The sequence below is a fragment of the Periplaneta americana genome, chromosome 16 (genome assembly GCF_040183065.1).
Source record: "Periplaneta americana isolate PAMFEO1 chromosome 16, P.americana_PAMFEO1_priV1, whole genome shotgun sequence".
NCBI classification, from domain to species: Eukaryota; Metazoa; Arthropoda; class Insecta; order Blattodea; family Blattidae; genus Periplaneta; species Periplaneta americana.
In genome coordinates this window covers 636,631-661,553 of record NC_091132.1, presented here as the reverse complement: position 1 = coordinate 661,553, position 24,923 = coordinate 636,631, and the positions used below count along the sequence as shown (strand labels likewise).

General features: G+C 38.6%; 1 protein-coding gene across 4 annotated transcripts in view; it reads left to right on the top strand.

Annotated features, from left to right (window-relative positions):
• The window catches only part of LOC138691078 (transcription factor hamlet-like), a 648,649-nt gene extending 625,337 nt beyond the window's left edge, over positions 1 to 23,312 (top strand). For 3 of the 4 annotated variants that reach the window (XM_069812773.1, XM_069812770.1, XM_069812772.1), the window contains 3 exons: positions 4,224 to 4,329; positions 17,699 to 18,026; positions 18,533 to 23,312. In XM_069812773.1, coding sequence (XP_069668874.1) covers positions 4,224 to 4,329; positions 17,699 to 18,026; positions 18,533 to 20,605 — 2,507 coding nt within the window. In that variant the 3' untranslated portion in view covers positions 20,606 to 23,312. The remainder of the gene's footprint in view (positions 1 to 4,223; positions 4,330 to 17,698; positions 18,027 to 18,532) is intronic. The other variant, XM_069812771.1, reaches the window with a different exon arrangement.
• Positions 23,313 to 24,923: the final 1,611 nt, after the last annotated feature.

Sequence of the window (24,923 nt, the reverse complement as noted above, 5' to 3'; positions counted from 1 at the left end):
GTGCACGATTTCCGCACACAGCCAGGTTTGTATCCCATTCGCTGCAGTTTAGTTCGTGGTTGTTGCGCTTGTCCACTGGAATGCAAGAGACCGAATTTATTATTATGCTACGCAGCGATAGTTTTTACTATTATCGCTTTGTTGTGATAATTTTTACATTTCACTTTCTTGTGCGCGGAACAAGTCAATAAATTGGAAAAGAAAATCTTTCGACCACAAGGTCAATCTGCCAAACCACAAACATGCCAGGAAAATATCCTGAAGTAACAACAGTCACGGTGTCGCGTGAATTACGTGATACATATGGTAGAAAATTAATTTTGCACTATTTTCTACGCGGTGTAATAAATAATAATTTTCATGAAAGTAAATTAATAAGTTAAATAGACCTATATTAAGAAATGAGAGTACATGTTTTAATAACAATAAAACTGTCCTCAAACCAGGACACTGGAATTTAAATTTCGGCCACGGTAGTATTTTAATTCCGGCGCCAAAATGTTAAAAGTCTCTGGCACAGATAATACTGTATTCAGAAACATAACACAACTAAAATGAACGGTGTGTCTCATGTCAATGTGCAGCTAACAATGAAAGGAAACTAGATTTGTCTAAAATTTAACCAGCGTGACCACAGGATGAAAATAATATTTACCAAAAAGCTACTTTTAATACAATTATCCCGCCTTGTCGTGTAGATAACAAGTTATGCCAAAACTCGTCGTTCTATAGAGTGCTACCGAGTTTTGAAACAAAAACCTCTTAGATTTCACTTTCAATTTACTACTGCAGTTCACAGATTTAGCTAATTTCTGAAAACGCCATTCCTTTCTCCTAATCCAAAATCATATGGATATATGAAAAACCACACAACGGAAATGCTTGTAGTTGACGAGTTTGTACGAAGCCTCCCAGTTTGGACTTTGTCAATCATCCTCTTTCTCTGAAAACATTCTTTGTCTATGAAGTTTGTGTGGTTGGCAGTAAGTTTGCTGCATTACCAATTAACAACAGAACTACCAACTGTAAATGACTATATAGGAATGCTGAAGACGGAAAAGATTAAAGTAAAATATAAATATCAAAGTGACGCTCGATCAAAAATCCACCAACTTGAACTGCTTCAATTATAACAATTTAATTTCTTTTGATTCAAGGTCGTAATTCTAAAATAAATACTAAGATGTGAACTCAGAACATTATGTAACAATGACACAAGGGGAACGGTGTTTCTATATAACAAAAATGCAAGTTAATTTATTTGCAATAGTATAGTTTTGAAATGGAAGGTAGGAATAAAAGAAAACACTCTATCCAAGTCTGTTTAAAAATGAAAATAGGCTAATTATTATGTATGCAATATTTTAAGTGTAAAAAAAAAAGTGAAGGATCTAATTTTTAGGTCTGCATATTGATAGGAAATCTGAAACAAAATTCATCGATTGTTGTATAAATATGATAACGTGTTATGAATATAAATGTATAATTATTCATTTATTTATTTTACACAAATAATTGTACTTTCTAAACATTTCACATAATATAGCCTATGTAAACTATATTAATAGCATGTTCGGAGTGCAAGTGTTGTCTATATCTATGTACACAACGATGTACAATAATAAAAAAAAATTAAAAAAGGCGAAATAGCCCACGTGAATTTTTGCCGTTGTCGGCTGACTGATCAATCAGCAGGGATAAACAATGACAATTTGTCATCCATGTTTTTTTCTACTTTACCAGATGTAATTTGGCTACCTGGCAATACCTAGCGTATTGTAACGTGTGCAGTTGGCAATGTTTTGATGTAGATATGAAAGCAATGATGTAAAGCTTCATTGCGAGCTACGCACAAGGGATAGGCAGTTACATGAACCTGGAATAATCGTTTACAGTAGAGCAAACTTCATTAGCTGAAGTCAGTTCGTATCAGGTTTAGATTACTTTTCCTCGTCCCAAAGGGAAATACCGTGATACAAGGGAACTTATACCATCCATCATTGCTATGAGAATGGTGGGACAGTCGTCTATTAGGCCTACACATAATTTACTTAAGGTGAGGTTTTATTACTTAACATATCCGGCATGAAAACTTGTTTGAATTGAACTGGAACGACACAATCTCGTAGACATAGTCTGAGGCTTTGACGAGAGAAAAGTTCTTGGTGCCAAATCCTCTTCCCTGGTGGTGGTGGTGGTGGTGGTGGTGGTGGTGGTGGTGGTGGTGGTGGTGGTGGTGGTGGTGGTGGTGGTGGTGGTGGTGGTGGTGGTGGTGGTGGTGGTGGTGGTGGTGGTGTCTATAAGTTACGTAGCTCCGAAATGTTGGCTGTTCTTCGTATACTCTGACACTGCATTTACTAAAAATCTGGGTTGTATGTAACACATCTACAGAAGTTCATTTCCACACACGTCCTATCCTAATATTATACTATATTTTTCTGACATCTTCCAATTATACTATTCACCTTGAAACCTAAGCAATCCATTTCAGTCGTTTTTTTGTCAATATCATGAACGATGACTACTTTCATTTGTATATTGTGTCTGATGTTTTACCAGAAATCCAGTAGCGGCTGGTGGTCAAAATAATGAGTGTGCTACAATCTCTATACCGGCCTACTGTACACACTTATATGTATTTATCTTAATTTGGAGTCTCGCCTAGTGATGAAATATGAAGTCCATACGACGTTCTTTCGTACTGCAGAACTTGTCATTTAGTGTTAAACCCCTCCATCTTGGACATCATACACTTTTCAATTGACAGTATTGCAAGAGCACTGAGACGATCCTGGGACATAGTGTTCCTTAAAAACGTTTTTATGCGTCTCAAACAAGAAAAATATATTTCTGGCTCAGCAGTGGTCATTGGTGTTGTAACCAAAATATTTAACAACTTCGTTACTTCACAGAATGGATCCTGTAAATTGTTGGAGACTATGTATTGTAACAATTGAACAGCCATCTATATTTCGGAAGTCAGGTCTTCCGTATAGAACTCCAAGTTGTGTCTGGAACACACTTTTGTTCAGCATAGTATAGCTGTTGACAGCAACTTCAACAGGTAGATGGCAGCAGCAGTCGGACACTTGAATTACCACATACATTGTAAATATACAAATCTGGCTTTCAGGTAGTAGCTTCCTGTAAAGCAGGTTTGAATAATTTCAAGGAAAAATTGTTCCGGGACCGGGTATCGATCCCGGGACACTATGTATAGTTCCTGGGGTAGCTCAGTCGGAAGAGCGTTCGCGCGTTAGGCGAAGGGTCCCGGGATCGATACCCGGCCCCGGAACAATTTTTCCTTGAAATTATACATTGTAAATAGTTCCGAGTTCCTCCACAAACAAGCATTCTTTCGTTACGTTTTACTTTTGCAATCTCCAAGCTGTGTAGTGCTGAAACTGACTATAACACTTTCCCGCGTAAAAATAGCCAATCAGAGCAGTGATTTCAGCTTCGCACATGCGCATAACTGTCTACATTCTCATGTGGAGCTTTGAGTAGCACAACGAACCCCCTGAGGCACCAAAGAGCGAAGACTAAACACTCTATAACGCGTCATGAACATAACCACGGGAAATTGCCAAATGACAGATCAAATACTATGGTATTGCAAATGCATTATTAGAGCAAAAATTATCATAGTGTTGTAGCACTGTAGCACATAAGGACGGACCGCCCCTGCAGAAATCTGTGTCTGCACTTCTGACAGTTGTTCTTAAGCTTCGTCGTAGTTGCCGACCTTTACATTCCGACAACAGCAAACATCTGAAGCACAGGCTGTGTGTATGGTTCTCTCAAGTTGCCAGAATCCAGTTCTTTCATTCTGTTCCCATACTCGGTATTCTTCATTCAATTCTCTTGTATGATACCTAATATCTTTATATTATTTAATTTAGCGCATATACATCCTCTAAATTCGAACTTCTGCATTTCTTTATGCACACTACAAGCGAATTTTCTGAATACATTTCAAATACGATGACCCTCTGTGACTCAGCCTTCTAATAATTCTAGTTGCCTCTTTGTGAAGGAGAAACGTGATCTCTTGCCTTGCAGAAAGAACGTAAGTTTAGCGAGTTTAAAAATTATGGTTGCGGGACTTCAGTCTTCTCCACAGTCATGTGCTTTCAATAAAGCTGAAGATCCTGTTTCCTAATAATAATAATAATAATAATAATAATAATAATAATAATAATAGTGATGTTGTTTGGTTGCAGAGTCGCAGCACTCGGGGACGCTCGACGAGGAGCGGGACGAAGGGGAGGAGGACTGCGATGACCCGCGCTGCGCCGTGTGCGGCAAGGAGTTCCCCGACATCGAACAGTGAGTATCTTGCTTATCCTCATTAGTTTGCCGCTTTGTATTCGGAGTGTGCTCTGTGTTCCGATGGGAAACTGGTTATTTCTATGACATAAAACTCTGGAAATATTTATGCGCTTATACCATAAAAATATAAAAATATGGCTTCCATTTCCTCCTCATCCAATCTTAACGAGGTGGAGAAGCTGGATTGATGCTGTAGGCTACTACGCCAAGAATTTTGATTCTGTGAAAGAAGTTCTCCAGCATTTTGATTCCCAAGATGCAGTTTCTGTAGAAACAGCAAAGCAATTTTTAGTGATGTAAAGCTTAAAATTATATTGCCTAAATCCAGTGCAATTTTTCGGATTTATGCATTGCCATTAAATCTTTGGAGACATCTTCTTTCAAAATATCAGACAGGCTTGATGTTGTTCATTCTTAGTCACTTCTCTGGAAAGTCTACAAGGACCGGTTGGAGCTGCAGTGAAGGATAAGCGCTCTTCCAGTTTCAAGAAAAACCCAGGATTCAAGACAATCAGTGCTATTAACAAAGTACTAGGTGAAGGTAGTACCGAAGTCTTTGAAATTGAATACACACCAGAAGATTTGGGCAAGTTTAAATATGCACCCATTACTTCATGTGAAGTTGAGCGATCATTTAGTCAGTACAAAACCATGTTGCCATTTGACAATTTGAAACACATGTTTGTTCCTTATTGTCATGGGGATCGTAATTTGGGAAATTAACAGCGACGTGTAATTTTCAATTTTGTATTTATTTACATACATCTCCAGATTATTATACCTAGTTGTAGTATTGGATCCATAACATGGTATGTGTTGAGACATGACGTGATTCTGTAGGCAGCCTATCAGCAACATATTTCAAGAAAATTTAGGGAAATTATGATATTATGATGTTACATATTTCTTGGTATTTTAATGGTTTTCTTACATATTTCAAGATTATATATTAACTTACTGATTTTTAGTACATAATTATACGGACCCTGATTCTTCTTCTTCTTCGTCTTATTATTATTATTATTATTATTATTATTATTATTATTATTATTATTATTATTATTATTATTGTCGAATTATGCGCCCCATTGTGATTTGAAGTGAGCCTACTCAATTCCCGTGAAATTGTAGGCCTATACACTGAATGCAACAAACAAATTTTCGAATGAAGAAAATGCAGTGCAGCTGTTCTCTACGACTGGGGTCATCATTACATCATAATTATTCCCAGAAAGTATAATCCGATTAGTAACACTTGTCAATAATACTTATTTACTTATAGCTTTTAAGGAACCCAGAGGTTCATTGCCGCCCTCAAATAATAATAATAATAATAATAATAATAATAATAATAATAATAATAATAATAATAATAATGACAATGTGTTACACGAAGGAATGTCTTCTGTGAAATATCTTGAGATCTTCTTTACATTGCGAAGCTGGTCCTTTTATCAGGCAAGTCGATAGAAGGACAAGAGCTGAAGGTTGTCTTAGGGGTCGTATTCATAGACGAGACTTTGGACCAAAGTTGACTTTGGAAAGTACAAAGTCGCCATTTTCCTATTCACAGTCGACACTTTGACGAAAGTAAACTTCAATCGTGACTTTACTTCGAAGTCGCCGAAAATCTAGACTGTGATTTTGACTTTCGTTCGTGGACATAAGAAAAATGGCTGATATTTGGGAAATTATTATATTTGCCGAGAAGATTGATAACATCCAGGAAATTATTGACGCTCCTCATGTTTCTCGGTGTCTTATTAGACATGTGCAAAACTCTATTGAATTTTATAGAGATAATGAATGCTGTCCTTCCTCTTTGAAGGCTGTCCTTCCTTAAGGAGATTCAAGAATAACTTAAAAATTTGTGTATAAAGTGCAAATTAAAATTAAGGTGGCATTCAACATTTAATTTTTTAAGGTGACATGTATTTATCTAGCCTGACGAATTACTCCCTTGGTTTGAATTGTAAATTATTTAAAAATAGCGTGTAAGAGGGCCTTAGACTAGAAATGTTTAGTTTAAATGTAGTTCTGTTTATAAGTATGCATAAGGATGTAATTATTTGACTTATTTGAACTGTTGTATCAGTGAAGCGAGGTGAGTCAGTGAAGTTATGGTTTTACAGTGCAGTGAACAGTTCCGATGAGTGATAATTTATAGCGTCAATGAAATGTATTCTATAGTGTCAGTGAAATGTGTTCTATAGTGTCAGTGAAATGTGTCCTAAAGTGTCAGTGAAATGCGTCATAGTGCCACTACAGGGAATGAGATGAGAGTAAAGTGAAAGACTATTGAAACTTATGTAGGACCTATACATAATTATGTAGGTTGTAATGTAAAATTAGGTATTTTATTTATGTTTTATTATTATTGTGTTAAATTGTATTGTGTATTCTTATTGTATTGTGTATAAAATTGTATATGTATTGTAAAATTGTATTGTGTTGCTTATCATTTTATTGTGTATTGTTTATATTGTGTATACCACTGCCACCGGGTGCTTGCCCACTTGCAGTGTAAATACATACATACATACATACATACATACATACATACATACATACATACATACATACATACAAATGAAGATACAGATTTGAAAAATAGATCGTATTAAATAATATTCACAAGTTTCAACATGCACTGATGAAGAATAATGGAATAATAAAAAAGGATTACCTGTTCCATTAATAATACTCTTATTTCACTTCGATGCAAATTAAAGAAAGAAATGCTCTATGAGTTTAAGGATTAATGGTTTACTATTGATTTTGTATATTTAATTGTATTCTTTATACGTCTTCACCAGTTCTAGTAGCATGTCTCTTTCATAATCTTTCACTGGTGGCATCTTCTTATCTTTCGCGTTTTCACAATTATTTTACACTGAAATAATTAAAAAATGCTGCAACAATCGCTTAACGTCTGCCGATGTTCAATTGTTTCACTGATTTGAGACTCAAAAGATGGCTTTGTGGCAATGCCTACTCTACTTCAGCTATTCATTAATTTAATTCGTTTAGAAGGCCATGATTGTGATTGCCAACATTAGAACAAGATCGTCAAATCTCGACTTACCAAAGTCAAAGTTAAATTCTCAGAAGTATTGTTTATGAATAGGACTTTTAACAAAGTTAAACTTTAGTACGAAAGTCGACTTTGGGAAGTCTTCATCCAAAGTCTCGTTTATGAATTCGGCCCTTAGTGACATTTGAACTTATCGTTTAACATGGCTGTTTCCTGAATGATGCGTAGGAGTTCTTGGTAAGAGATTGAAAATGTCCCTCTTCTCTGATGATGGGTGACAGCGGGTAAAACTCACAAGGGCTGGAGCAGACCCTGGGAAGCATCGAGTATTGGTAACTGCCACTTCAGAATATACAGGAACTCTGTAAGCCTGTACTTATTTGTTATGCTGCGAATTTACAGACTGAGTAAAACCGTAGGCTGACTTATTACGTCAGCTATTTCGGCATCATTCAAGACATACGGCTACTGTTGTGCATGCGAGGAGGCGAATTACTGGTGCGTGTTTCCCAATAAACTAATAATAATAATAATAATAATAATAATAATAATAATAATAATAATAATAATAATAGAGGTTTGCATTCTTCCATCTTGGTCAGCTAGTTCTCGACATGAAGGAGCAACTTGTTACAGCGGCCGTCCCTGTCACATAGACGAAACCGTTGAGGGGTGGTTTTGACTGTCAACAATTATGGCGTGACATTCTCACCCTGAAGTGACCCATTTTGACAACCCCATCCATCCCTCGCCGCCAGGCACCGAGAGAGCATCACGAAGCGCGCCTCTGCATTGTTGTTAATATTGGAGTGATCGCCCACTGTGACCTTTCTTACTGCGTGATTTGCACTGCTGAAGTGCGTTGTGCTGGAGGGGTGAGCAGCAGCAGTCCTCGTAGCCTACGTGTTGCAGTACAATTTGTTGTCCAAACGATATTTCATAGAAAACAGCAAACACAGAATTATGCGTCGCTACCTCCATGATGCGTAGTGCAGACGGTTGCTATCATTGCGTTTGCCGCGCTTTGGGTTCGGCACCGCCTTGTCAAAGTCGCGTGTTGCTGTGAAAGGGAAGAACTAGCAGAAGAGGGCGCCGGGCATTGATTGGCTGTCCGATGGCACTGCGACACGCGATATCCTACAGCGTGTCACACCAAGCGAGTACTGCGGGCACGGATTATTATTATTATTATTATTATTATTATTATTATTATTATTATTACTATTATATTTTAAGCGTCTTTTAGGTTTATGCAATTAAAGACATAATATGCGATGACATCTATATATATAATTTGAACTGGTAATGGAAATTACGGGAAAAGGCTGAAGTGATTTTAATAAATGACCCGTCATTTTGAAGCTTGGAACTCAAAGTTTTTCAGAAAAATAGTAGTTTTCACTGAAATGTCAATTTTTCAACATAATTTTCCTATTTTCCAAAATCCATCTGTCGTCAGTTTTGAGAACTAGCTAGTTGCATTTCAGAATAAAACAAAACACATACTACAGTAAACAATATTACACGAAGGCCATGATCTGCAAGAATGCTGACATGTTTAGAGCTCAAATTAAATTGGTTATTAAAAACTTAACTTACTAAAAATAATTTACAGGTTCGATTCTGTGGTGTGTAATTTTCTGGGTACAGCTGTGTATTGGATATTAATAACTACAAAACTTGAGGTGGTTTGATGACATTATTACCATTAGAAATGAAATATTATTGTAGTTAATGCCATGATGTGACTATTTTTCATTAATTATAGTGTACATATTCATGCTATATTGATGATATGAAAGTGGAACGTGTTGGGGTTATATAAGTAAATGTAGAGAATATCTTAAATTAGATTTTTTCTTTTTATACTTTACTGAGTGGCGGCTATATAGTATATATAGTATATGTTACTGAAAGCTATAAAACTTACGTAAGATAATAATATTATTAAAAATCAAATATTTTTATAATTATTAATCAAGTGGGGTTGGGTCTTTTTCATATATTTAATGGCGGTGTGGTGTAGATATTTATATGCGTGGTTCTCTTCAGTATTGGCTCGAGAGAGAGTATGTTTCATTATTGTGGAAGCAAATAACTTTCAGAATGTCCGGTATTCTTCATTGAAAATAAATCTGAAAAATGTTTATTTGAACGTCTGATGAACTTAGTTTGCAGCATTTGCTGCACAAGCCACTAGTTGTTTTATAATTTGGTTTCAAAAGCGCTTTTTAAAAAGTGTCATTGAAAGTCGTGGGATAGACAAGAATTGCAATTAGCCTATACGGAAACAAAGTAACGGTTATCGAAATATTCGGGAAAAATGTACTTTACGGCGACATTTTAATAGTCAACTGTAGCTGACTACAACTTTATAACTAACGCTGGTTCTGGTTATTTTAAGACACGAAATGCTGGAGACTCTATCTACAGTTCAATTCGTCAAGACACGCTGGCTGTGGTCACAGCACTGGCATGCACTGCCGACAACTACAGAACAAACAAATAATGCATTGAGTTCAGTAGAGCCGGTGCAAACCAAACCAGTCTTAGTGTACTTAGTTCGATGCTTGCATCACTACCTTGTTCTCGAATATTTAATGAAATGCTTCATAATAAGAAACTGATTTATTTGGTACCTGTACCAGAAGTCTCGGGTTCCACTTCGTCGTGACGTCTACCTCGTGGACGCTAGCACTTGAGCTTCTTTCCTGATCTGAACAAAATTCTTTTCCATCCAGTCAGGTGGTGACTTCCCAAGGTTCCGGCGGAATCAGGATCTCGTAGAGTGCAAATCCCACGCGAAGTTTGCGGTGAATGGGAGGAAGCATTTGTTTTCTTGCACATCTGCAACACTGAAAGTCCTGCCGACGGCTCATAGTGTAGGCCTACCTACTGACATCAAGTTCCAGTCCCTCCATCACAGTCTGGAAAGGGTTGGCGTTGATCATTCGAATAATTGCGACTTCTTGTTCCGGAGTAGTCCGTGTCACTCTCCTTTGCTTCCGATGATTCTTCAGAGTTCTTCACTTCCTCTGACAAGGCACTGGCCTTCTGCACACGGTTTAAAATTTACTATTAGTTATTACAGCTGTTTGTGCAGCACATACCGACAATACAACCTCTAGTTATAAGTGAAATATTTGGAGCCATGCACTGGGTTTAACTCAGAACTCAACAAACTGAACGCCTTGCAGGACCCATGATTGTAACTGTCACTCGTATATTGGGGAGGGGATATGGTAGGTAACATTTGTTTATACCGTCCGACTATGAATGCACTCGAGTGTGCCTACAGCGTGTGTTTTGGATATAGTTCAAGATAAATACATGTACGAATATAAAGGAAAGAGAACGGACAAGAAATGGATGGATATAAAAAAGCTGTGCATGTGTAGGGCATCTTGACATAGAATTTTAATGATATAATAATAATATTATTGTTATTATGTGACACTAAGAACAGTTTTTCTTGGAACATGCTCTATCAACATAATTTGAATAGTCCCTCATTCAGCCCCCACATCTGACCCTCAATTTTCCACACCTGACGCGTTCCCAGGGACTGGCACCTTCTCACCTCTCTTGAGTCGCGTGTGGGGAGGGAGGTACAAGTTCACTTAAGACTGTTTCTTAACCTCTCATTAGAGAGCGACATTCCATATCAAGAGTAGTCTGTCTCTCGTAATTGTTTGTATGGTACATCCTCTAAGAGAAAAAAATGAGTGACTATCCAGTCTGTTGGAGTGTAGCCTACTGTACCCTCACATGGCAGTTGAGAATATCACAAGCAAATTGATTTTTTTTTACATATGCCAGTAAAGGAAGAAGCAAAATATCTGGTATTGTAGGCAATATTGATGTTCAACACAGTCATCGTCTGTATTAAAGAAAAACTCTGGGGTGTGCGGATAGGTAACTTAAGCTACAGGGAATATTTCCAAAGAAAAGAGGGATGCATTGAAATGGATAAGGAAAGTGCTTCTTCTAGTTCTTCTCCAACAACTTAACTACAAGAGTTTCCACATTAAGGCGAAAGATGCATTTGTTCCGGGAAAGAAAACCATTACTTCACTGAAGACAATTTTTTAAAGCTGATCATGATGTTTTCCTGGTAGCTTCGTTATGATGGCACCAGTTCAATATAAATGTCAAAGAGTGGATTAGCTTTTTTCAAACTTCTCCATAGAGATCTAATCTTTTTCTTTAACTTCTTTGAGCATTTTTTTTAGAATCTGAGACGGTAAATGGGGTCGAAATTCTCTTATGGCTCTATCATTTGCGTCAAAGTTTCTCAGTCACACATTACAGCAATAACAAAGAAGATTTGGTCGAAAAATAAATAATGGAAAATGCATAGGCACTCTTAAATTGAGTGCAAATATGATTTCGGGGCATAAAACATATGTCAAATCTTCCGAAGAGTCTGGCGCAGAAAAATCCATTTTGTTTTGGTGGGACTGCATATCTGGCACATTTGGCCAATTCGTTTTTGTTGTGTGATGGATCGGTGTTGTTTCAGCCTCCACTAAGCGATATGTGAGAAAAAGTTTTAGAAAGAAATTTCATGTACACTTTTGGAAAGAAGAGCGACGTGTGTTAGCTAATGTCGCTGGACATGTTGCGCTATACCCGAGTGCCGTTCACTAGTTAACCACAAATAAGCTGCTACGTTTTTATTATGCTTAAAATAATGAAAAAGAAAACGTAGCAGTTAAAATAATGAACCCTGCACGGCATAAATAAAACTTATTAATGTTGATGACTTGTCTGAAATTTTCATGAGGAATGAAGAAATAATTTACACATTACAGATGGTGATATAATTATTGAAGGTCAAGTATTCAGTTTTATGAAATAAAGTAATGAGGTAGCCTATGTCTGTAATATATACACAGTAAAGTTCACAAGATTTTGTATGAAATTTCGCGTGAATTCTGCTCTTCTATTTAGAGCGGTAAATTCCTTTATGCTATCGTCATACAATGCAGGCAGTGATTTAAGTTATTTTTCCGTGGATAATATTTCAAGGGAACTCAATCTTCTTGTGATTGGGTATAATAAAATTATGTAATAACCTTAATACTGAAAATGATCTTTGCACTGATGCAGTTGTGGCTGTATTGACAGAATTAGTGAAGCCAATTTGTGAAATAATGATGAATAGGCCTATTATTTCATATGTAGCACCAGTTCATGCACAGGTTTGTTTTCGAATAGAAAGCGATTAGCTTATTTCTTACTTAACAAAGTCAATTTAGTATATGGACTGGGTTTACGTTTATTTAATAGGGTGTCAGGAAAATGGATTTGTAAGAGGAAATTTTGTCTTATTCAGAAGAGCCATAAATTTCAGTTTAGTATCTATTTTCATATTTGTCACCACACATTCTTTTTCAAGAGGTTCATCTGTTTTCCCTGAGTTGGACTTTTCCCATACTGCTTCAAAATCACTTCTTTGCGACGAAAGCTGTTCTCGAAATGTTGTAATTTTCTTATTACAATACTTAATATCAAAGACTTCCTTTCGAAGTTCGTTGAAAAATACGAGGCAGAGTCAAAAAGTAACCTTAATAATTGAGGGGTTTGCCGGAAAAAGGGCGTATACGTCAATATGGTGAATTGAGATACAGGCAATCTAAGATTTTAAAACGCACGTGAATAAAATGATATAGAGATAGTGAACAAAATTATACATTAAATTAAAAATCTTAGCGAGTATAAATGTTTTGTAGCATTTAGGCAATTTATATTATTAAATTTCCTTATATTTGTACCATATAAAACTTCGGTCTACACGCCCTTTATCCATGTAATGATTTGCTTAGGGGATTTAATGTAGATTCCAGATTTAAATTTCACACGGAATTGAAACAAAGATACATTCTATGACATTTATTATCTACTTCTAAAGTAATTTACATTATTTCAGATATACTGAGTAGACATTAAGTACGCAAAGCAAAATCTCTGAATATGACAGAAAAAGAAAATATCCATTTTGTGTGAACATAAATACAATTTATTCTGATAACAATAAGCCCAAAAATCTGAATATTGTAACAAATCTCTTTATAGAACATAAATATTTGCGTCTGAATCTATGAGTTTCATAAGTTTGTTTACTCTTAAAGCAAGGACAATAATGAACATAAAAAGCAGTCAAAGGAAACAACTGGACTGACTAAATTGAACTATATATGTTTTCTTAGTCTCTACCAAGAGAAAACACACACAGTACAGTATGCGTAACGCGCGGCACTAGCTCTACTTGTAGACTGTCTGACTAAATCGCGCACGCACGCACGCACGCAGCCTGTCCTGCAGGTATGTACAGTACAATCAAAACAAAATTTCGCTACTATAATTAGCGAATTATTCACTACATTTTAAACCGTTTTCCCGAAGAAGGACGTAGAAGTCTATCCGCCTTTTTTCTGGCAAACCCCTCAATTGTTTTATTAATTTAATATGTACAATAAGACTACAAGGAATTCGTGGTGGACAAATCGCGCGAGGGATTTTTGTCGGGGTTCTGCCGTTTCCCCTCACCATGATCATTATCATCACAATGAACTTCACTTTGTCAGGCGTGCAGGCCACTATTGTCATTGTCAATCCCCTTTGATCAGGTTGAGTCACGTAGTGTCGCCTCTTTCCATAATATGGAAAATTATTCTGTGGACGACTTTCCAGACCCGGTATACTGGGATTTAAGTGTGACCAGTGCATTACGTAACATATATTTACGAGAAGTGTAGAAGTACTGGGTGTTCAGTTCAAAGTGTGTCGTGGCTCGCTGTATGCCGTCACGTGGCTAGTCGATGAGCCTAGAAAATTCAATCTTCCTACACTTCCGGAGAGGTGTATTACTTATCTGCCAGAGAAGTTGCCTAGCAAGTACGGCGTTCATTCAGAAGAGTACTTACCGATAAGTACGGTAACGCCGATACTGTTTCGAAACATGTACTGAGGTGAGTTTATTCTTACTGTCTGGATATGGGGAGAGGGTTAAGACGATTACTTACGTATTTGTTGATATTAACTTCGACGGTCAACATGGACACGGAGCATTTGATTTGTGTTGTGGAATGTTGCCGTACGCAACCGATGATAACAAATACCTTGCGTACGACTTGGCCGCGCAAAACACAGTTCGAAAGAGGTTATGGTAGCACACAGATCGTACAGACCGCCATCTGTTGCTACGACGTTCAAGTTACACGTTCTCAAGTTCAGATTGAACGCCTTGATTAATATGCAACTTCTCTGACACAAAAGCTGAAACTCGCTTCATATCGCTGACTCATCAACAGTGACGTCATGACACACTTTGAAATGAACACCTAGTATACTGCTTCTATATGTATGTAGAGTTGTATGACTTGAGGCTTTCCCGGCGTTTGATATAGAATAACTCTTCTCGGGTTCTCAGCCAGGTGAGTTGGAGATTAGCTTCCAAGCTTTCGACGGCTAGCTCTGCCGAGAAGAGTTATTCTGTATGTAGAGTTGTTTTCTGACATCTTGGAGGCAATTACTCAACAGAATGTCCAATTATTGCGTTTTAAAGACAGCTCGGGAAATGTAATTTCTTATATTTGAAGTTTTAAATGTTCTAAAATTTTGTTTTTATAACGTGAAGTACGCCCTAAGCATCATCATTATTGTTTACGTTCTCTAAACATTTAATTTAAAATGGGAATGTGGAAATATTTGTTAATCTTTGAAATTAAATTTGAAATAGGCGTATTTTGTTGTCTGTATTCTCTGAACATTTAAATTAAAATTAAGTTGTGGAATTCATTTTAAATTTTCTAAGTTATTTTGTACAATGTGAAATGAGCATTGTTCAGTTTTCATTCTCTAACACAATTCAAACACAAAAATGAAACGGTATATTATTGTTTTTTTTACAAAATTTTAAAAACGATCTACCTACATGACAATGATCTCCCACTCAAGTCAGTTGAAGTGGTTGTTCAGAGCAACACAACAATGTAACGTGCACTCCCTACTGATTACGGCGTTGCACCATCGCACAATTCATGTCTTAAAATGCACGTTTTTCTGGAAATCTATTCAAAACACACCAAAGTGGTATTTGAGTCTTTTGTTGCTCTTTATTAAAGAAACCATCCACCAGAATAAATGATACTACTTACTGTTCAGCCTGTGTACCCATCTCTCTACGTAAATATTTTAAATCTGCCACCAGGGGATGGCCGTCTTCATTTCTTGCCGCGTCAATTTTCCACTAATTCAGTCAACTGTCGTCTAATGAGCGAAAAGTGAGTGTGAAGCAAATAATAGGCTAAAGTAACGAACGATATCGCTGAATAGAAATGGAAACCCAGCTTGATTCGTTCATAATGGTATCGGAACATCTCTGAATTAAATGAACGTATCAATTGAAGGAATAACTTTAGTGATTCATTGCATCCGAATCGATTCTTCCAAATGAATCAGACTTCTCATCTGTACTCACGAGATCAGTAGGAATATTTTTGTTGTATTTTTAATTTATTGTTATTAGGTCATTCATTCTTCCCAATTACAATTGTGTCACTTCATAATATCAACTACTGGGTTTGGAATATTTGAGGGGTTCGGGCGTAAAACATGGTAACTGACATTTTGGTCAAACATGAGATGGGCTATATAGCGTATAATAATATGATATCTTACACTCTGCGTCTGATGCAGTAGTTAGTTGTCCAACATCTCAACAGATGGCACAAGTATACAGATTTTTCTTTTCTGGTAACTATACAAACTGTTGCATGTATAAAAGTTTACCTTACCTAATAACTTCAAAACACTAAAATGTCACTTACCATGTTTTACTTCCCTTTTAAATTAGTAGTTTACTATTTTGTATTAAGAACATTAATATTGATTCGTTTTGTTACTACAATATTAAAATATTAATATGACTGCAAATGGCAACATATGCTTCAATTTCCTTTTAGGGACTTATTGGACCCATTTAGGGGACCAATTCCTAGACATTCATTAAGATGTTACCATGCGTGGTCCAACGAGATTCTGTAAAGAATTCTGTTCGAGGCGTTTTAGGTGAGGAAAAGCCTTGAAACAGAAAAGAATTTATGCAAAAGTTATCCACTGTTCTGGTCTCAAGAAAATAGTCATTGATTTGATTATTACTTACCCTTTCTGTCTGCAGAAGTTATTTGAATTTTTGCTGATATCCATTTCGGATAGTGGTCATTTAATAATAATAATAATAATAATAATAATAATTTATTTAACCTGGCAGAGTTAAGGTCATACGGCCTTCTCTAACACTCAACCAGGAGTAAAAACTGCGTTACAAAAACACTACAAATTTACAAAGTACACTACAATTTTACACACAAAACTGAATAAGATAATAATAATAATAATAATAATAATAATAATAATAATAATAATAAAATGTAAACAACAAGTAAGAAGAAATCAGGCATAATATATAACATAGAGAAAGGAAGAAAAAAGCATAATAAAATGTGAACAGCAGTTCAAAATAAATGAGGCATACAAAGTATAAAAAAAATAAGACATTATTGATAATAATAATAATAATAATAATAATAATAATAATAAGAATAGTAATAATAATGATAATGATAATAATAGTAGGCCTAATAGTAATAATAATACTAATAGTGGTAATAAAATAGTGCAGTACAAAGCATACAATGAATACAATATTTTTAAGTACACACAGTAAGGAAAATTATGATTATATATAGCTCAACTTATCACATTATAGATATACCATTATCGGAAAATATGAAAACAAAAATGTAAAATAAGTTAAATATCACTAGAACATAAAAAAAATGTGAATACGTGGAAACATGCAATATAACACTTGTCATAATAGTAAGTTAGTTTGGCAACTCGTCATAAGATAATTTTCTAACTTGGATTTGAAAGATTTCAATGTTCGGCAGCCCTTGACTTCAGGCGGCAGAGAGTTCCAGTGACGAGAGGTAGCAACAGTCAAAGATGAGGAATACAGAGATGATGTGTGAAGTGGAATTTCTAGCGTGTTATCGCGTTGTGATCGAGTATTAATATTATGATAGCGAGAGAGAGTATGAAAACAAGCGAATAAATAATAGGGGGATGAATGTCGGTCTCTTGCCAGTTTCCTTGTTCTGTACTTCACTGGCGAACCGCGTTTGTAAACTAATAGCATCCTGCCAGAATGTTATAACACCAAACATTTCTAAAGGAAGGGCTTGGTTTGTTCCGTCTATTGCTTCTTCCAGCAAGAAGGATACCAGTCCAACGTTACCAGATGCTGTCTTTTTTGTGTGACAGATTGGACGAGCACTTGGTGACGAGTCATCGGTACCCCGCCGACCAGCACAAGTGCGAGCTGTGCCCGCGGGCCTTCTCGTGGCGCCCTAGTCTGCAGCGGCACCGCGCCCTGCACCACGGCGAGGTGCGCAAGTACCCCTGCGAGAACTGCAGCAAGGTGTTCACGGACCCCAGCAACCTCCAGCGTCACATCCGCACGCACCACGTGGGCGCCCGTTCGCACGCCTGCCCCGAGTGCGGCAAGACGTTCGCCACGTCGTCGGGCCTCAAGCAGCACACGCACATCCACTCCAGCGTGAAGCCCTTCCAGTGCGAGGTCTGCTTCAAGGTAACACTGCGACAGCTCCGAAGGAGTCCGATCACGAAGCATGCGTAGTTTCCTCGGTGAATTAATACCCAGCCGCTTTCTTTGAAGATGTAAGATAAGAGTTTATTTGTTGATCACATGCCTACCAATGATGCGTTAGCACTTTCATGCATGCCAACTCCACAACAACGGTGTCATACCTCGAGTTCATTGATGACTAAAAGGTTAGTAATTTTAATTCCAATTTTAATTAAAGTCGCAGTTTAGCTTAAAATGTATTCACTGTAGATGGTGGTGGTAGTATTCATATCGGTTATTGTGTAATTATATGCATTTTTAACTACAGATAATATTCACGACATTGCTTGACATTACAAGCAAAAAATAAATATTGAACAAAGAGCTTGCAGCTAGGGAAATAATTCACCGCGGACACCATAGATATTATGCATCCTGTTCCGTTGATGAGCAAGGCTTGTTCTGACGGAGGACATTGCTTAGACATTTAGTTGGCGCCTTCTTTGCAGGCCTACACGCAGTTCTCAAACCTGTGCCGCCACAAGCGAATGCACGCAGACTGCCGCATGCAGATCAAGTGCGTCAAGTGTGGGCAGTCCTTCAGCACTGTGACGTCACTGTCGAAGCATAAGCGCTTCTGCGACTCCACGACATCCTCCCCTGGCGGGGGCGGCGCACCTCCTCCGCCGCAGCAGCATCCCCTTCATCACCCGGCCTTGGGCCCCAGCAGCGGCTCTGCCATGAACCATCTCACCCACTCGCAGCCTGCAAACAGTACAAACCCCTTCCTGATGTACCCTCGACCTCCCGGCATACCTTTCTACCCGCCGTCTCTGATCAGCCCGTATCCTTCCATCTTCCATCCGACGCCGCACCCTCCCTCCTTCCATCCTCTGTTATTCCCCCCTGGCCCCCATCCCAAGCTGATGGAGGATGACGCCGCATCGAAGCACAGCACTGTTGCCACGACAGACGTTCAGCAGCGCTCTCCTCACCGCCAGCATCGTCGCAGCGGCAATGGAGACTCCGACGACCGAGAAGAACATTCGCCCCCAGAGAGAAACATCGCGGAGGAACTGAAGAATGGAACTATCTCTCAGCCATCAGCGGAGGAATCGGGTTCACAGCTCCGACCTGTTCTCGGCTCCACATATCCAAACCCGAGAGACTCCCTGCCTCCACCCAGAGACGCGGAGGACGAAGACGACGACACGAGTTTACCGAGAGACTTGACGCGCTCCACGTCCCGCGACCCGGAGAAGGAGTCTGCCGACAGCGACGCCAAGTCCGAGAGCGAGCAGCCGCTGGACCTCCGGGTGGACAGGAAGCGGAAACATGAAAAAACTGACGTTGTGAAGGAGAGTGAAGAACGCCGTCCGCTTCTAAGCGCTTCGCCTTCAACTCCTTCCCCACGACGTCAACAGCAAGAGCGCGAAGAGACTAAACCGAAAAGAGACGTCTGTACAGAGAAACGGCCCGCGCTGTCTCCTGTCACCGCATCCCAGCCATCGACTCCAGTCACGTCGTCCCTCGCCGTCAGCAACATCTCGCCCACCATGGCCTACCCGCGTCCAATCCACCCCATGTTCCTCGAGGCCATGTACCGCCCCCCTTTCCCAAGCTTTCCGCCCCCTCCTGGTCCTGGACCACACGATCGTCTTTTACCCCCTCCACCCCCACCTTTCGGAAGAGGATTTCCTTTCCTAGGGCCGCTAGTGAATGGAATCAGTAACGGTCATATGGGGAACCGACCGCCGTTCGATCTGCTACGAGCACCGTTATCGGGCTTCGGTTCTGGAAAGCCTTATCAAGATGTTTTAAGCTCACACCTCGGTGCAAACAATGGAGGCGGAGGCACGGGAAATAATGGCGGAAAGCTGAAGGATCGCTACTCGTGTAAGTTCTGCGGCAAAGTGTTTCCCAGGTCTGCCAACCTGACGCGCCACCTTCGCACGCACACCGGGGAGCAGCCCTACAAGTGCAAGTACTGCGAGAGGTCCTTCAGCATCTCGTCCAACCTGCAGCGCCACGTGCGCAACATCCACAACAAGGAGAAGCCCTTCAAGTGCCCGCTGTGCGAGCGCTGCTTCGGGCAGCAGACGAACCTGGACCGGCACCTCAAGAAGCACGAGGCGGACGACGGCAGCGGCGCGGTGTCGGTGGCGGACAGTCCCGGCAGCAGCAACGAGAACGAACGCGAGGACTCCTGCTTCGACGAGATACGGAGCTTCATGGGCAAAGTGACCAACAGCGGTGCTAGCAGTAACATTCTAAACCTTCAGACTCACGTGTACAGCACTCCGCACATACCCTTCCGCCACGTGATCGACGTAGTGGAGAAGGAAGACGACGATTCGGAAGAACTGTCGGAGGATGTTGTTTCTCCACCCAGACCCTTGGACATGCATCAGGACGACAGACTGAAGCTCCTCCCGCCCCAAGAGTCCCCGCTAGCCATGGTGGTCAGTCAGTCTCCGGTCTCTTTCGAAGTTAAGGTAAAGACGGAAAACCAAATCAAAGAAGATCCTCCAGCTACCAATAATAACTGCACCGAGCAGGAGGCCATAGAGGTTTCCACCTAGCGGTAAGAGTTGCAAATAAAAATCGCTAATGCAGTGCTGGCGGAAAGAACATTAAGGAAGGACTCTGCATGTGGACGTGGTGGTGTTCTTGATTGAGACTGTTTATGTACAATGAATCAAAACTGCAAGCAGTATGCACTGTAATCTCAATCAGATAGTTCCTAGATTAAGAAGGAAGGAAGATATAAAATTTATATACATAACTAACGCGGTGCAGAATAGGATAGTTTACAAATCTTGTGGCTGCTATGCGCAGAGCCAACAGCAAGAGATGAAAAAGATCAGAACATAAATATTGTATGAAAGTGTCGTGTATATAGGTACAGCCAAAGCTGAGTATCCCCTAAATGTACAAATTACCAAAGTAAAATAAATGCATGTTGTATGCGAGAGGGAGGGAGTGTGAACACGGACAATGTCATCTTCCTGACATAAATCTTATTAGTGAAACTGGCACAATGTTTTATTGTAATATTGTATGTAGGTTACAATCTCTTTATTGAACATTGTACATTTCTAATTTATCTAAAGGCACAAGAAACTTTTTAACACATTAAATGTGTTCATTCTAAAATATTTAATCAAACCAATAAGAAATAACACTTCTCAACACCAAAATAACGATAGTTTTACCAAAGACAGGTCTCTTCCATCCTCAAAACTGGCTGTTCAGGTTTCTCTGTATATCTTTGCGGATTGGATAGAAGTTTTGTATTCATTTCTGTGTACCCATATTATGCATCACTATTAGCCTAAATGCTCTTTATTCCACTCGATAAGAACGGATATAATTATTTGTAAAGATTTTCAGCATACATATTATCTTGTTTAAATCAGAGCTTGTAGGGATTATGCGGTTCCCAACACAAGGAGATTAAATAATCTGTTCATAAGTATATCATAAGTGTTGTAATTCTGATGGGTCTGTATTAAAAAATTAACTGACAATTTTTTTTACAATGACAAAGATTTAGGAATATTAAAAATCGCTCAGTATGGAAGAATTGGCATTATATCTCTGCACATGAGCTGCAATCTGTTTAAAACAAGTATGAATAACATATTAATCAGACTATAACTTTTTGTTACTAATCTTTACAACTTGTTGTTGCTGTCTCTATTTCTTTTTCGAGCAGACGCAGACTTTGGGTTCACCTTATTTCTGCACGGTACATAAATATTTCACACAGTTATTTGTTATGATTTAGTAAAGAAGCCACTAATAATTGTTTGTCCTCAGTCGGATGTTACACGCACATTGGCAGGCAACTATTAATTAATTATATTCTTGAAGCAACGTGTGCATTTGCAGCAGAAAAACAATGTGGTCAGTATAACAGCAGCAACTGCAGACCAGATAATCTTGCAGATATTGGAAGGGTTCAGATATAAACGTGAAAATTGACCTCGAAATTTAGTGATTGCACTCTTTAAAGACAACTGATACAAATATCGGTTGTGTCCTCAATTTGAAAATCTTTTGATAGTAGATAACGTGGCGTGTCGTATCATGGTATCACATATCCATTTCCCAACAGATGTCTTAAATCTGTTATAATTTCGAAATGTAATGTTAGTTTTATACTGCTTACAATTATATTACTTTATATTGTTTTAACAGATTAGCAAACTAGGATGAAATAGAACTACGGACCTGTATGAAAGCAAAGTAATTGCCAGTACAACACGTCTTCTATTACTTTTGAGTATTTTTCTGATTTGAGAGTGTGTTCTCCTGCTGTTATGAATTTTGTTACTAATTACTGTGTAAGAAATTGATAAATATTTCTTGCTCTCTACATAATACAATTTCGTTCAACTTGTTTACACGTTTCTAGATTTTCTAGCATAAAGTGTCATCGAAATGGCTTCCTTTCTGTCCGAATGTAGCGATTGCTGCTCTTCTGTGCCCGACTTTCTAAATGTAATTTTGGAATTTGAAATATTCACATTGAGATGAAAATGTGATTTTAAGCGTGGAGAACGTTTCACACTTAATATGCCAAAATATTAATCTTGTGCAGATAATGTTCAGTTTTATAAAATTATGGATGCAAGAGAGGTGCAACAGGTGAGGGTGTGAAAATATTATGAATCAATTGCTTACCCCCTCGTGCAATATCCCCATATTAACAGCTCTTTACGCAGAGATATTCATACGTTTTACAGTGTTATCAATTAAGTTTCTATTAGGAAAATTATCTGTTTTACTTGAAACTACTTATATAGGTTGAATCGTTAAACAGGTTATGTACCTTAGACAGACGGGTCCCCGTTTCGACGCTGGTGCAACGTCATCTTCAGTGTCTTACGAACTACTGCTGTTCCAGCTGATCTTGATCAGAACCAAGAATGACATATAAGTTGGCCACATATTGTGATTCAGCTTATTTAGGAGAAAGTGACGTAAGTGTTGAAAACTTATTGGATCGATATGCACTGTAACCGATCTGAAATTGTAAACGTATGTCTCTGTAGTATGACAAGTTTAGTTAATAAGTCAGGAATTAAAAGATTAGTCATGTGTTGGTGCTATAACAATTATTCCCTCCGGCTACCCTGCAGTATTAGTGGTAACATTGGTCCCTTTTGTATTGGTGCTGCAGTATTAGTGGTAACATTGGTCCCTTTTGTATTGATGCTGCAGTATTAGTGGTAACATTGGTCCCTTTTGTATTGATGCTGCAGTATTAGTGGTAACATTGGTCCCTTTTGTATTGATGCTGCAGTATTAGTGGTAACATTGGTCCCTTTTGTATTGATGCTGCAGTATTAGTGGTAACATTGGTCCCTTTTGTATTGATGCTGCAGTATTAGTGGTAACATTGGTCCCTTTTGTATTGGTGCTGCAGTATTAGTCGTAACATTGGTCCCTTTTGTATTGGTGCTATAGTATTAGTCATAACATTGGTCCCGTCTGTAATGGTGCTGCAGTATCAGTTCTGTTCTGAAATAATTTCTCCTTCTTTTAAGCTCGTATTTATCCAATTTGGTATTTTCCCAGAAAGACTCAAATACTCAATAGTAAAAGCAATATACAAAAAGGGAGATAAATGTACTAAGCTTATTGCTAAGTATAGGCCCACATCCATATCATAGCTTTCTTTTGTAAGAGAAAGTTATGTTTAGCTTCGGATGAGTTGTGTCAGAATGGTAATCTATATTTCATTATAGAATGAGAGTGTGATTTTTTTATATCGCCAATAGAATAGGTATAAGATTCTTAATGCGTAACAAAAAGAGCTCAATTTAGGAGTAATATTTTCTCTGTGTGTTTTCCAATTCAAGTGATTATCAAACTCTAAACCAAGAGTCTTCGTCCTTATCAGTTAATTCTTTCAGATCAGTTCCATTTAATCTGATATTATAGGAAAACTGAGCACTATTATGTGTACCAGATTTGAGCACACTGATTTCATCAACTAAGTGTTCATTTCGCTAATATGTTTTCGCGGGATATCAGCCGAGTTAAGATTTTGGAATGCTCCAAGCTTTCGACTGCTATCTCTGCAGCCATCTTCAGGGAAGTGATGTCCGAACAGAAAGTCGAAAGTTTATATAGATGTTAGGCTGTCTCAGGTGAAACGGGATTGGTTGGCGGATCGGCCAATCCGGGGCCGGGAATTGTCATCGCTCGTAAGCTCCGCCCCTCCCGGGATTCCTGCGTGAAGTTTGGCGGGCGGCGAGCCCTGTTCCGCCGGTTGGAATCGGTTGCCGTCCTCGGTCCGTGATCTTCATGACCTTGATTGTAAGAGGGCCTGAGTTGGTCTAAGGCCGGTGTCCATGCCTGACTGAGCTGGAGTCCACTGTCTCTGTTAAAGTTGTTTTTCTCCAGCTTGATCTCTATGGCCTCCTTGATTGTACGATCCCAGTAGTGGCTTGATTTGTTAATGACCTTGGTGTGGTCAAACAGTATTTTATGCTCCTTTTCTATGCTGTGTTGCGCCACTGCAGATTTTTCCGGGTAATACAGCCTCAGGTTCCTCTTATGTTCTTTGATTCTGTCTTCTATTGTGCGGCCAGTCTGCCCTATGTATACTTCGCCACACTCGCATGGAATCTTGTAAATCCCTGGAGTCCTTAAGCCCTGACTGTCTTTAACCTGACGTAGATGACTCCGGATTTTGCTCTGTGGTTTATGGATGGTTTTGATATTTACCACTTCCCTGAAGATGGCTGCAGAGATAGCAGTCGAAAGCTTGGAGCATTCCAAAATCTTAACTCGGCTGATATCCCGCGAAAACATATTAGCGAACCAACGCCGAGAAAGCCTCAAATCATACATAAGTGTTCATTTATTTACCTTAAACCATTCATT